Here is a 14999-nt window from a genome sequence, read left to right as displayed (position 1 = left end):
TAGCATTAAAGTTCTTGAGTTGAAGAGGATATTTCAAGGTCATGGAAGGATGTTTTATTATCTAGTTAGTTTATATTATGTGCTAATGATTCATCTTAAATTACTTCTTTCATTCAGAGGTTTCCAAAATACTGCTTCTTTTTGGAAAAACATTTCGAAGTACAAAATTTTCCCCATTTTTTCTTTTCTTTTTTTAAGCACAGGGAGGTGATAAATGGGTAAAAACTACTTGAAGGTACAAAACAAACCTCTGGTCAGATCACTAATTTTGATCAATGAGTATGCGAAATTTCTTTCTGGAATAAATCTAGCCTGATTTAACTTCACTACATTTCTTTTCTGTCTTGTGAGTCTAGTTGGGTCTTGTGAAATCCTGTTGCATATGAACTTTGGAAGAAATGAGATTCATTCTAGTCATTTTCACATCATTTTTGTGGATAAGCTCTCACTTAAGCTTAATGAACCATTTTTAGAAGAAAAAGAAAAGTTTGGAATGATGATTTTTCATAATATGTGCACTGTGAAGGATTTCCTAAAATAAATCATGCCCAGAGCATCTGGGTTTTTTTTCCTCTTTTATTTCTCCTACCCTGAAGTCAAATGGTATTTTTACTTATTGATAGCAGATGTTCAATAAGAAAAATATGCACACTTCTTTTTTAATGGTACTGTTTGGAGTGTAAATTCTAGATCAGTGTTGTGTTTAGATTGTGTATACAAATCGAGGCCTCATAAACATTCGACACACATAACATTTGGTTATAGAGAGCTTAACTGAAGAAGTATTTAGACTGTTGTGGTAAAAAGCAGATGTCCTGGTTCAACAAACCACAGGCATTTATAGAACGCATACGTCTTTCTGTTGCCTTAATGATTTTTTTTTAAATTGTCTTGGAAATAGCCAGGACACCCTCTTGACATTTGTTCCTTGAAGCTAGCTGGCCATCAATCTACAAATGTACCATATATGAAGCGTTATGCCAAGGTGCTGGGGGTGTGCCAGAAGGGGATTCATTCCTACCCTCAAGAATTCCACCGTTTAGTTGAAAGATCTGGTCTCTAGATATATAGTCACCTTAAGACTATATATCTAACGTTTGATATTCTTACACATTATAATAAAGAAAATTAGAGAAAGTTCACTTACCACTTCGGCACTTAACATTAACTACTTTCTCTTTTTTGTTTTAACTATTTCCTTTCATCTCAATTACCTATACTCTTTACCTGTTGATCTCAGTCTTGGTGTTAATTTGTCAGTTTATGGAGGCCCGCCTATTAGGTGGGATGGACAGTAACTATTCGTTATATTTCTGTTTATTATTTCCTAGCTGGTTTACTTTTATGATTTTTTTTTTTTTTTTATGTAGCAGTTCTATATTTTCATGTAGTTAAATCTGTGGTTCTTTTTCTTAATTAAAAAATTCTTTTTCTAAAAATCTGATCACTGGTCCACTTTCTTTTAAAATTTAAAAATTATTTAACACTTTATGCAACTTGAATTTACTTTGGCTTAAAATACAGAACTCAATTGATTTGTTCCCCCTTCTTATTGGCTAATCAGTTACAACATTTACAGAATAATGCTGCTTTTTACGCTCATCTTGATGATTCCTGCTTTATCACAAAATATTTTATTACATGTAATTGGATGTATTTCTGTGTTTTCTCCTGGTCGAGATCCCTCATTTTGTATGAGTAAATATAATATCATTTCTTCCTTTTAAGTTATTACCTGGTAAAGTCTGGACTCTGCTTCCTCTAGTTCATGTGTTCTATGAACTACCCTTTTATATGCATCCATGATTTGGTTGGATTTTGGTTGGAATTGTATTAAATATATAAATTGACTTAGAGGTAAACGACCTATTCCTAACATTCAGCTTCCCTTTCTAGGATCACAACATGATTATTCATTTATTTAAACCTTCCTTTTAATTTTTAATAATAGATCTTATACATCCTTCAGTACTGTTTCATCATGTCAAAGTGCTGGATGAGTAATTGTGGGTCAGCAGTCTGTATGGTTCGAGATCCCTAGGGAACCTAGTCTCTAGGACTTCACTCTTCGCAGACTGCGAAGCCTATTCCTCTTTGAACATTATCTCATTTGATCTTGCAGACAGGCTGCTTTTTTTTTGCCTAAAGAAAATTTGGTAGAAGGGTCAGTATTTTTAGGTTGCTTACTTGATTTTTTTTTTCCATCTTATTATTTCATTATTTGCTGTAAAAGTGTGTTCTGGTAAGAAGTTGTTATATTTTGCTATGATGCAGTGACTTTTTTAAAAGAGAAAATTTGATAACTCTTTTTCATTCACCCTACAAAAGGGATGCAGTGCTGTCTGGGGCAGGCAGCAGTGTGGCCTGGGAGCAGCAGTGTCTGGTCCTTATCCTTTGTCTGCCCTTGACGGAATCTGTAAACTTGAACAAACAAAATATTTGACTTTTCTGTGTTTGAGATTATCTGTAAAATTAGGGAGGGTGGAGACCTGTTTTATTAGGTCACATCATGTGCGAAATACTTTGGGTGAGAATAAAGTAATAGTCTTAAAGTCTGTACGAGCTTAATTAGAAAGCCACCTGCCTGAAAGAAAGCACTTTAAGTATTATGTCTGTTTTCTTAAAAAGCATCTACACCACATATTATGTAACGTGATGGAACAGCGGACATGGGTTTTCCCCCTCCCTTTTCCTGTACCATTCCATATCTGCTTCATGGTGTCCTCACTGTAGAACCGACTGCATCTCTCTCCCACCGGAGCAGGAGCTGTTTTGTTCAGATATTTATTGAGTGCCTTGAGGCCAAGGTTTTGTTATTTTATTCCTGCAACTCTGTAACATTCCGTGTCACTGTTGTAGCTGAAAGGTTGAACGAATGCCTACTAAAGGACACTTTACCTTGAAATTGCTCAAGTGAGCACGATCGTAGCAGTGGGAAGCTAAGTCAGTTGGGATCCCTGCCCACCACCACCACTTCCCCTTGCGCCTGGCCTTTCAGGTTCCATAGACCAGTATGTAGGAATCGCTCACAGCAAGCCTGGGTGGAGCCCTTGCCTGCCCCACTGGCATTCCGTTGTCCCCTGACATTAAAATCCTAATTAATTGAATTGAAAGTCATGTGATTCTTAACTGTCACCTTGAAAATACACTAAACTATTCATTAAAAGTATTTCCACTCTCTTCTACCACCTTTAGGAATTCCTAAACTTAATTGCCAGGGGAACCTTGTGGCATTAGTTTTCCAAGGAAAAATACCCTTTGGGAAATACTATTGTAATGAATTTTTTTTAAGATAAATTTATTAGAGGAAAAACTTATAATTCTAGTGTAGGGTCCCTCTACTCCACCAGGTGGCATCTGATGGTGCTGTGATTTGCTGGTAGATCTGAGTCAGGACACATAAAAGCGCCTTCCTCCATATTCTTATTCATAAATAAAGCTTTTTTGGAGCACCTTTCTGTTAGATTGTGGAATTTTATACAACATCAAGAGGTCCGAAGTACCCTTACTCTGTAGGTGATGTTCTTAAAGGCATTGAAAGAACAAGGGACTGACTCCTTAGGCAAGGTTGACGCAGAGTTTGCTTTGTTTTCTTGGGTTCCTGGGTCTAACTCTCGGGAGTTTGGACCAGGCATTGGCTTTAACAATTGCCCCCGAATTAAGCAGGTTCTAGGATCACTTGCTGTTCTCGGATAATCTCATTCGTTGTCGTTATACTCACTCATAGAGGGAAATCTTTTTCTGACTATCTGCTTGCATTCTCAGGCCTCCTGAATACTGATTGAAACACATTAGAATAAACATATGAATTTCACACTTTTTAGTCCCATACCTAAAACTGCCTTTTTAATATGTTGATATTATGTTAGCAAGGATGTCATCATATTTCATAGGAGATACTTTTATTCCCATTATGACTTACTTCTTAAGCCTTGTAACTGCTGCTAGCTAAGAACTAAGGCCAAAAAATGGACCTCCTCACACTTTTAGATTCAAAAGCATGACTTACTAATTCAACAAATGTTTGAGGATCCACTATGTGATGTGCTACAGCTGTAAAGATAAATATAGCTTGTTCCTCAACATCAATAGTGCCACCAGGTAGAATGGCTAGCAGGCAGGCTTGCGCACAGTGTAAGTGAGGTGACGGATCTGTGACAGGCTTTGTAGGAGCGTGATGGCCAGGTGCTTGGATCAGATCAGGGAAGACTGCTCCAAGGAGCTAGTGCTGGCGATGGGGAAGGTTTCCCAGAGAATGAGGGGTCAGTCTTCAGGTAAGTGTGTGAGGAACTAGAGGATGGAAGATAGAAGGGATGGGGAAAGTGAAAGGTGTGCGGGAAGCTCAGAACCAAATTTAGTGGTCTTTTAGCTATTTTGATTCCTTGAACCCATGTAGCTGGAAAATTGCACCATCTTCACTTTCTGATTGTGTTGTGATAGTGTCCACCTTTCTGTTGTCCTGTTTTAGGGTACATGTGTTTGGATTCTATTTCTTCAAGGCTTTCTGTTTGTTTTTTTGTGTGTTTGTTTTTACTGGTTTTGAAGCTACAGTAAGACTCCTAGACAAAGAACCAAAACCACTGAAATCTTGAAGAATTCTCAGGGATCACCTTTTATAATAAAGTCACAAGCTTATAGTGAAACAACTCAGTGCAGACAAACCCAGTTCTCATCTCTTACTTGATGACTTTTTATGTAAAGTTGAGCATGATAAGCCAATGCTGGACTGAGCCTTTCCATGAGCCAAGCACTTTACCTGGATGATCAGTCTTCACTGCCGCTCTTTGAAACTGGAACTGTTATGAGCTCAGTGTTAGGAAACAGAGGCTCTGAGGAGGTTGCCTGCTGACTCAGGGTGAGTGTGGTAGGCAGAATAATGTCTCCCCAAAATGTCCACATTCTGCTCACCAAAACTTGCGACTATGTTACATTACATAGCAAGGGGGAATGGAGGTTGCAAATGGAATTGGGTTGCTAGTTGCCTGATCTGGAGAAAGGGAGCTTATCCTGGACTGTCTGAGTGGGCCCTCTGTAATTAGAAGGATGCTTAAAAGTGTAATGGAGGGGTAGAGAGTGATGAGACATGAGAAGGACTTGTCCAGCCATTGCTGGCTTTGAAAATGGGTGGGAGCTACAAGACGAGAAACGCAGGCAGCCTCTAGAAGCTGGAAAAGGCAAGGAAATGGGTTCTCCCTAGAGCCCCCAGAAGGAATGTGCCCAGCTGAATGTGCCTCACCCTGCCGTTAGCCCAGTGAGGCCCATCTTGGACTTCCGAACCTCCAGAACCGTGGGATGAGTTTATATTGTTTTAAGCTACTAACTTTGTGGTACATTACAGACATCAGATGGAGATTTGCACAGCACTGGCCCCCCTTAGAACTCCTACTGCACTAGTTGGCTATGCCTCCTACTTAGCAACTAGCATTATTTTCTAATTTTCCCTTGGACTTCAGTTCCCCTAGGCAGGGACTGACTGTCCTGACAAGTCATTTTAGTGGCAGGTGTCCTGTGTGACCAAGGCCCACCCAGTCACCCCTTCTCACTGGTCTTTAGGTTCCCAAGTGTATGATAAGGGAGCCTTGCCCACGTTGCTTCTCTAGGACTCTTCATCTTGAAAACTGCATTGGCCGTCGGCTTGCTTTTGTGGGTCTGGGAGCTAAGAATTGTTTTTATATTGGTGAAGGGTTGTTTTTAGGGGAAAAAAAAAAAGAACATGTGGCTCCTGTGATGGATCCTAAAGAGCGGCCTAAAAGAGGGTGTCGGAGGGGTTTCTAAGCACATATGTTTCTTTTATGAAGTCCTTCCTTCCCCAGGGTGTTAAAAAAAATAAAGGGATTTAATTGAAATACATTCAGGGGAAGTATTTGAATTGATCATTTTAATATTGTGCTTTGGTTAAATGGGAATGGCTGATGTGAGGGTGTTTAGTTTACTGTCATGTTAGTATATGTGACAGTGCATATTTATCTCTATAGTTTACGTTCTTCTTAGATAATGTATTTGGAACTGCATTTCTTCCCCTCCTCCCTAACTCCCAAGAAAGAGAAAAAAATCACAGCTAAGGAGTACATGTTTACTTAGGGTTTAACAGTATCTTGGCAAGCACCGAATGTGCATATTTCATGTGTGGTGCCCAAATGCCAGATTTTTTTTCTAGAAGATGGCTTTGTGCTTTATATTAAGAATTCTGAAGATATACAGATCTCAAAGTCACATTTCTGGGGGGAAAATGCAAGTAAGAGCTGTAGTTCATACATTAAAAACAAACATTTCTGTAATCTCTTCTTTGAAGGCTTTTTCATTTTGATGAATGTATTTATCATTGGAAATGTGTGACATCATCATTCAGTGAACGATTGAGTCATTTTTGTAAAGGCTAAGTAACATTGGAGTGGTGGTGGTTACCCGTTTCATATGATCCTATCATTTTCTTTTTTCTTCCTTGTCCAAAACCTTGGAAAGAATGGGAAAGCAGAAGTTAATAAAAATGGCAGGGTATAGAGTAAAATGAGGGCTCTTTCCAGCCTGAAAGGGAAAGTAGCACAGTACAGGTTTCCTTTGGAATGTCACGACTTCCCAGAGAAAAGAGGTGAGAGAAATTCTCCCAAGAAATAGATGACTTCCTCGCCATGATGATAGAAAGCCATGTGACCTAATGCAGTGGTATTTAGTTTCGAAGTGTATCATGATTTATTTGTCAGCAGTTATCTTTATGAGGATTTTTCTTGACCTGATATTCCATTTTGTTCAATGATCTCTGAGAGATTAGCTCACACAGAAGTCTCCTGGGGAGCAGATGGCCAGTCCTGATTTAAAAATCTCTGCGTTGTTCAGCTTGGGCATCTCGTTCACTCTTCCAGTGTGTCTTCAGGTCCCTAACTTCGTAGTACGGCAAGCGCTGTTTACTCTGGGCGTCTGAGAAAGAAGAATTCATTTCAGAAGCTCAGCACTTTATACCTAGAGTCACCAGAACTGGAGATGCACCTTTCCTTTCTGAAGGAGGGAGGGTGGCATGTTCTTAAAAATTATCATTCTCTGCTGTTGGAGGGGTTTTCTTGAAGTAAGTTCAAGAAACATAGTTTTATGTATCCTTCTCAGATAATTGTTCATTATTAAGACTTACTGGCTGTTGGATATATTATCTCAGGCTAATTTTCTTCCTGAGTTCATTGAATCCTGCATTTTCATCATTTCCACCCTGGCATAGTCCAATAGAAATATAGTATGAATCATGTAGGAATTTTAAATTTTTCTAGTGGCTGCATTAAAATTTAAGAGGAAATAAATGAAACTAATTTAATATATTTCGTTTAAGCCAGAGTATTCAAATTATTATCATTTTGACATGTAATCAGTAAGAAAACTATTGAGATATTTTACATTTTTTTAATAACCAAGTTTTTATACTTTTATACTTAGCAGCACATCTCAATCCAGATAATAAATTTTCATTGGAAATATTTTATATTCAGATTTCATAAAATTTGCAGTTAAAGTGATTTACATACCCAAGTTGTTTTAAACATACTTAAAAGTTTTTCAATGACCATATGTTGAATATCACTTTAAAATTAAAATAAAATAAAGTTAGAAATTTAATCTCTCAGTTGCTCATATTTTGAGTGCTTACTAGCCACATGTAGCTAGTGGCTACCAAACAGGACAGTGCAGCTCTGGACACAGCCCTCATTATCCAGGTGTCCAGGGCAAAGTCACTTGTTTGTAACATACTCAGTCTCCTGCATGTGTATCCTTGTGTTGACGTTTCAGAGTGTGCTTCTGGTAGCCTGTTAGGTAGAAAGTGTGAGTTGTCAAGTTTGCTTCTGGCAGGACCCTTTATTATTAATTTTAAAGCACAATTAAAAATCTATTCTCTTTCCTAATAGAAGAAACTATTCTTATTCTTCCTGGAATATTTGAGAATTTTAACATCTTGCCTCACCGAGGTAGTTCTTACCTCAGAAATCATGTGCTTTTACCCTAATACTAAACTGAAGTTTGATATTAAAAACAGTTTAAGGCAAATGGTTTTAAGCAAAATAGTCTGGTATTGAAATGTTACACAAAAGTCCAAAAACAAACCTTAATGCAAACCAGAGAGATTGCAAGTGAGCCAGATGAACCTGAGTGGAAACCAGATGGAAACTCAGATCCTGCCGTTCTCCATGCATCCTTGGTTGTTACCACGAGGTAAATGGTGACAGTGGTACACGGAAGGCAGAAGAAGGTCAGTGGAAGCTCTACCTAGGGGAGTGTGGGAAGAGGGCCTGGAGCATTCCGTTAGTGGCAGGGAAGAACCCCAACCTCATAAAAGATAATAAGGGATAAACCTGCATAAGCGCCAAAGCAGGTAAAGTTTAATAGATCAAAGCAAGGCCATTTATTACTCAAAGCACACCAACAGCGAATCAGCCTGCTAGTGTCGGTTCCCTTTGCCCCACGTCCCATGCGAGACCTGATTCAGTGGGCCTATGTGGTGGCTGTGTGCAAAGTGAGCTGCCTTGTAGCTGAGGAACGTGTGACCAAGGGCTCAGCACTTTTTGTAGCAAGTGGCAGGCAAGCCAGTCTCCATGCTGTGGTCACCTTGCCTTACACGACTAGCTGCACGTAACCACTCAGTAACTAACTATTCGTACCCAGATGTTCTTTCAAGATCTTGTATTTTGCAGTGGTCTCTCTGACACCTTTCACTGGATGCTTAATAGAGACTGTAAACTGGCCAGTTACCTGGCTAACTGAGTTTATTGAAATTTTTATTTTATTATTTTCGACTAATGGAATAGGATCATGCCATTGCTGGACCTTTTTTGTGGGAGAGGAGAAAGCATTATTCCGCATTGATTTTTAATTATTCAACAAATTTAGAGTCCTTAAATATTGAAGTTTTATTACTTATAGATCAAAATTATTCAATTTTATGTATAACGTAGACCCCTATTGTAGAAAGTCATGGCACCTTGCCTAACAAAATGTCCTGGATAGGGAGATGAGAAGTATTGTTTTCTTGTGTCATTCTTATACTGTGAGCGTCCTCTGCTAATTCAGTTACTCTTCGTACATATGAGACAGCAAATTTAAGCTGCTTCTTCCAGTAAGATTTCCAGCATATGCAGGGACTTCAGTAGATGTGTGATTTTTGTCAGTTTTTCTATTTGTAGAAAATAAAGTTTTGAAATTGTAATATGTTTGGGCATGTTAGAATGTGTTCTCTGTAGGCAGGCTATCCATTCTTATTAATTAAACAAGTTTTTGAATGGCCTCTTTCAACTTTTGGGTCAAGCTGTCACTTCTTATTTCTCTGCTTCAGTAAACCATGTTGGTGACTTTGGCAGCCTATTGAGTGAATTTCCTTACTGGCCGCTTTTCCTTCTCTTCTCTTTGTAGCTATGGCTGTCCACCAAGATTCAGCCCCCTCCTGCAGAGTGGTGTCTGTTGATTCTACCAGTTCATATCCTGTCTTGGGACCTGCTTTTTCTTCTGACAGCTTGGGGATCTGAACTTCTACATTATACCATTTTTTAAAAATTTAACATCTTGCCTCCCCGAGGTAGTTCTTGCCTCAGAATGTGTGTACTAAACTAAAGTTTTAATATTAAAAATTGAATTTAAGGCAAATGGTTTTAAGCGAAATAAAGTAGTCTGATATTAAAGTGTTATGCAAAAGGCCCCAAACAAAAAACAACCTTAACGCTAACCACAGAGATAAATTTTTTTTTTTAGTTTAAATTTTGAACAAATTTTACATGTGCAGAAAAGTTGCCTAACAGAGTTGACTAGTTTCCTACCTTCACCCTGCCTCCCCAAATGTTAACATAGTCTATAACCATTTGTTAGGCCGCTTTTGTCTAAACCAAGAATTCAACATTTATACACTAGTTCATTGTTAACAAAACTGGAGACCTTACTTGAATTTTGCCAGTGTTTTCACTAATATCTTTTCTGTTCCAGGATCTCATCTGGGATCCCGTATCACATTTAATTATTTTTTTTCTCCTTCATCTCTGTCCTATGACGGTTCTTTAGTCTTTCCTCGTCTTTCATGACCTTGACAATTGAAGAATACTGGTTATTGTTTACTTGTTGCCTAAATTGTTCCAGCTTTGGCCATTAGCAGCATCTTGGGTTGGCCCTCAGGTCCTTTGAACAAGTCCCCATCCTTCCATGAGTACTTCTTTACTTCTGATACCACAAGATGCTCCAGGCGCATCTTGTACTTTCCCTGTCCCCGCTCTGGAATCAGCCTCTTCTCCAAGGAGCCCTCCCTGGTTTCTTTTAGTGGAGAACGTCATTTGGCAACCACAACCTGGGTGCTAGGTGTGCTCTAGGTATCAGGTGTTATTACTGCTAGGCCCTCTCAGCAGATGAGCTAGGACAGACGTGTGTTTATACCCATACATATGTATACAGCCGTAGCTCTGTGTGTATGTGTGTGTGTGTGTGTGTGTGAGTGTTAAAAGCCATAAGTTTACACTGATTCCCTCTGATTCTAATCTAGCAGCACAGGATTCATTTTTGTCTTCCCCTCTTAATATATAATTTCTTTCTCTCTGCCAGGAGAATCCTGACTCTCATTGTCCCTAGTTTAACAGTATCCAGTCAACACACATTTTCCAGTTACTCAGTTTCTAATCTTCAAGCTTTTATCCCTTTACTGTGCTGTGGTACATTTGTGGTATAGTTAGGTGTATTTGCTAGTGTTTGTATTCCACGTTAGGTCCCCCACATCTTGGCTGGTTTAATGATTTGTTTAGTTTTTGAGCATGTGAATGGTGTGAAACAAGAGTCTGGTACAAAAAGATCTCGAATGAGGGTCAGGCCACCTCATCCGTGTTCTTCAGTTCCCATTCTTCTTTCTTGCCCATCTTTGCCACGCTCCTAAAAGCAACCAACCTCTGTAGTTTCTGGTTTATTCTTCCTGTGTTTCTTTGGTTCTGTGCTATTTTAAACTCATCAGGTCTGTATTAAAGATTGTCCAGCATGGCAGTAGGGACAGGGTCACTACCACTTCATCTTGGGCAGTCATTCCTTCTCTGACAAAGAGAGGGTGCTGCTGCCGGAAGGTGGGGCTCGTGTGAGTAAGCTAGAAACTTCGTGTGTTTAGTACCATGATATTTTTATATCTTAGCTACTTGGGTATAACTTGGTCACATTTAAAGTTTAATGTTTTTTTCATGTCTGCTAATTAAGCAGAAAGGGGATAAGAAAGAATGTACCTTTTCCCACAACATCTTATCCACTCTCCTTTAACACTAAATATCCAAGTCCATTTCTAATCACACAAATGTTACATTATATATACTCTTTGGGGAGAATAAAGCTTCACACGTAAAGATAAAGTCCTCTTTGATATCCATCCCCCAACATAAACTAATCTTATCCTTTCAGAGTCTTTATACATTTCTAAAAATATATTGTTTTATAAGTGAGAGCTTTTTTTTCCCCATGTTTCTCACTACCTCTTTAATTGGATTTTTATTCAAAATTAGCTGTCCAAAAACGTATGAGCTTTTTTGTTTTTGTTTTTGTTTCTTTGACATAAAGGGTACACTTTATCTTTCCTCAGCTTGCTTTTTCATTCATATATGTCTTTAAATCTATTCACGTTGTATTGATAGCCCTGCCCCCTTGTTTTAACATCTGCGGAGTATTTCTTGGTGACTCTCCTCATGTGTGACTCTCAATGCACATATGTGGATATCAGAAGCAGCATTGCGGGGCTACAGGCAATGCCCTGTGTCGTCACTCTCCCCAGTGGCTGCCATTTCCGCCAGCATCGTATCACAGTACTCATTTCTCGATTGGTCATCAATACTTGATATTTCCTGTCTCAAATTTTGGGCAATCGGGGTATTTTCTTTCAATTTGTTTTCCTCTGAAATAGTAAGGTTGAATGTATTTTCATGTAATTATTAGGCTTTAACATTTCCTTTTTTGTGATTTGCCCATTTTTAACTGCTTTCTTGCTTTCTTTTTTCTTTCTTTTTTTTTTTTTACTAATTTGTATGAGTTCTTTGTATGTGCTAGATTCGTTCATTTAACCAGTATGTATTGATCTCTTATCATTTGCCCAAGCACTGCTGTAGGCACTAACAGCAATAAACCAGGTTTCTAATTACACAGAACTTGTGAGGTTGTTGGACCAAAGAAAATCTAAATAAATCACTAAGATTATGTAGATGTTAATAAGTGCTGTAAAAAAAATAGGGTGATGGTAGAGAGAGTACCTGAGTGGGGAGGGAGCCCCAGTTCTCCCTGCAGACTTTGTCCTCTGAGTTGGGGTTAGCCCTGAGGGGGGTTGGTCAGGGAAGGTTTCTCGGAGAAGGTGAGGTCGGAACTGAGATCTGAATGATGAAAAGGAGCCAGCCACGGAAGTGTCGGGGCAGAGAGAGAATAGCACGTGCCTGGGCTCCCAGGTGGGGCTAGTGAGCGAGAGGGACCAGCGGACCAGGAGATGAGGTCAGATCAGCACAGGCGGACAAAGCAACGCAGGTGCTGTCAGAGACGTTACTCAGGAGCAGACATGAGGTCTGCTGGGAGGAGGTTTCTTCAGCTCCTCTTCCTTTCCTGTGTGGTCCAGGTGACCAAAAAGAGCTTTGCTCTGGGGAATTTGTGCATCAAGACTTGATCACTGGGTTTTGTGGCTGTTTTAAGGCATAGGCCTTTTCTTTAATGAAGGAAAATTTTCTGTTTCAGATTACCTAGGAACAGTACGATTTGGGGTTATCACAAATAAACATCTTGCGAAACTGGTATCCTTAGTACACTCTGGAAGTGTGTATTTACATAGACATTTCAACACATCACTTGTAAGTATTTTGAAATCACGTTTATATTAGTGTAGCGGTTCTTAACCTTGTTTAGGTCACAGACTTCTTTGAGACTCGGATAAAAGCTATGGACACTCTCCCTAGGAAAGTACACGTGATTTTATACGCAGATTGAGGGTTCCCATAATCCCACTTAAGAGCCCATGCCCCTATTAAGAACCCATGCATGAGAGGGCTCTTGAGTTTAACATTTAGAAATTCTTTGTTTATATTCTTAGGTTTTGAGACAGCCTTGTTAGTTTTCCTTCTTAGGTGAAATTCTGTTGAATTGTAACTATGGGTCCAGGTTTTCAGGTTAAGCTTCCATTGGGCGATATTCTTGTTCATTGGTTCCATTTATCAAGAGTAGTAATGTGACATGCTTTTCTCCTTAGCTGATGTAATGGATTTTGAAGTTCTTATCAAGTCACAGTGAGAAGCTGATGGCTTTTCACCTAGAGAGCCTCAGTTTTCCGTTGTCGTCTTTGTTCCTGATTTCATTAGCTTTTGGTAGACCACCCTCAGATCGGCTATTTCTGAGCTTTTGACCTGTATCCTGCTAGTCTTGTGCTTCTGCTCTGTTTAGTGTTACTTCCTTAGTCCCATCACTGAGAGTTTACTTCTCTTAAGTATTTTTTTATCTCTAACTTTATTGACAGTGTCAGTGACTTACAGGTCTAGTGAAGGCCAGTATTCCTGTACCCAGTGACCCCAACCCTTTAAACCTATGCTCTTCTTGGCTTAGCATGCAAGTCTCTTGCCTTGTACGTGCTGTTAGGCCCTCTCCAGGGGGCACCTCCTTGATTGCCAGTCACCCTGGCTTCTGCATATTTCTAATAGCCCAGATGTTGTGCTTTTCTTCTTGGAGTTTATATTCCAAAAATGAAATGTATTTTCGTGTTTTCTAAGTGGAAATGTTTATTATGGTGTTTGAGTATGATTTTTCAAACTCCCACCATCCCACTTTGAGAATCACCGCTGATTGTCTCTCCGCTGCCCCCTCTCTCCTTGTGCCTCTAAGCTTCTCTTGACTTCATCTGCTTTTGCTATCATTTTCCTTCATTCTTCTTTTATAGCATGCTATACAATCAACATATGCCATATTTATAATAAAGAGTGCTGAGGAATAAAATAGATGGAGAAAAGGTAGGGCCGTGAGTGACACTGAAAAATATATTGGGTTTACTGCGTCAGTTCCACAGTTTTTAAGGTTGCTCGGTTGTTTCAGCAGCAGAACTCCTTTTATCAAATGAAATATCATTTTAAAAATATTATTAAAAAAATAAAAGCAGTGGACATCTTTGTTATAAGGCCATTTTAAACCTCTGTTTTAGAGGAGTATAAAATATCTTATTTTGTGGAACCCTTTGAACACTTTTTTGGGAGTTTCGTTTGAAGCCCAGTGATTTATATTATTGGAATTTCAAAAATAATTTTATGTCGACACACTTCGGTTGTTATAGAAAAACAAAGCAAAAACTCCAAGTGTCTCTTCTCTTCGTTCTGTACACATAAAACATGATTCGTGGCCTTCTATAAGTTCTAGGTCATTCATGGATCAAAAAAAGTTTCAGCTCTGTGTCAGGTGTTGTTCTAGTCACTGGGGCTACAGGTGAGCAAAACAGATAAAAATTTTGCCCTAATGGAAGGTTCCCTCCTGCCCTTACGAGCCAACTTTTGAGGGACCAAGGTAAAAATCTAAGTGATCTGTGACTCCATAGTTTCTCTTTTCTTAAATATTCATTGGTCCTTTTATAAAGACCCAGTAACATTTAATAGCTCCCCTTGGACAGGGTGGTAGAGGTCATTGTTGCCAGCAGCAAACAGGGACAATTACCTGCTGATCGATGAATCTGCCTAAAGGGAAAAAGATGAATCACATGATATGAAAGTCACCTCTTGCAACCGCTTTTGCTTTTTCCGGCCACTTGTGAGGAGATGCTCTGTCTGGAGAAATAGAGCCAGGTTTTAGCGTCACAAGTAGGGGCAGGTTGTGTCGTCCCTCTAAGCCTCATCTTCCTCACCTGTGAAGCGATGGGGTTGGTCAGGCCTCTTGAGGACAGTGCTTATGTGCCCTGCGTTTTATCCTTTGTGTGTTTGTCCTTTACAGGTCTTTCCCAGGGAGGTCATTAACTACACAGCTGAGAACATCTATAAGTGGGCCTTAGAAAACCGAGAGATGCTCCTTCGATG

The 14999-nt window shown here is 39.2% G+C and overlaps 1 protein-coding gene across 1 annotated transcript in view; it reads left to right on the top strand.

Moving 5' to 3' along the window:
• The window catches only part of TXNDC11 (thioredoxin domain containing 11), a 55540-nt gene that overhangs the window by 23785 nt on the left and 16756 nt on the right, over positions 1-14999 (top strand). Inside the window, exons 6-7 of the mRNA XM_006910888.2 lie at positions 12694-12806; positions 14917-14999. Coding sequence (XP_006910950.1) covers positions 12694-12806; positions 14917-14999 — 196 coding nt within the window. The remainder of the gene's footprint in view (positions 1-12693; positions 12807-14916) is intronic.

The sequence above is a fragment of the Pteropus alecto genome, unplaced genomic scaffold, assembly GCF_000325575.1.
Source record: "Pteropus alecto unplaced genomic scaffold, ASM32557v1 scaffold34, whole genome shotgun sequence".
NCBI classification, from domain to species: Eukaryota; Metazoa; Chordata; class Mammalia; order Chiroptera; family Pteropodidae; genus Pteropus; species Pteropus alecto.
This window is presented reverse-complemented; position numbering and strand designations above follow the sequence as displayed.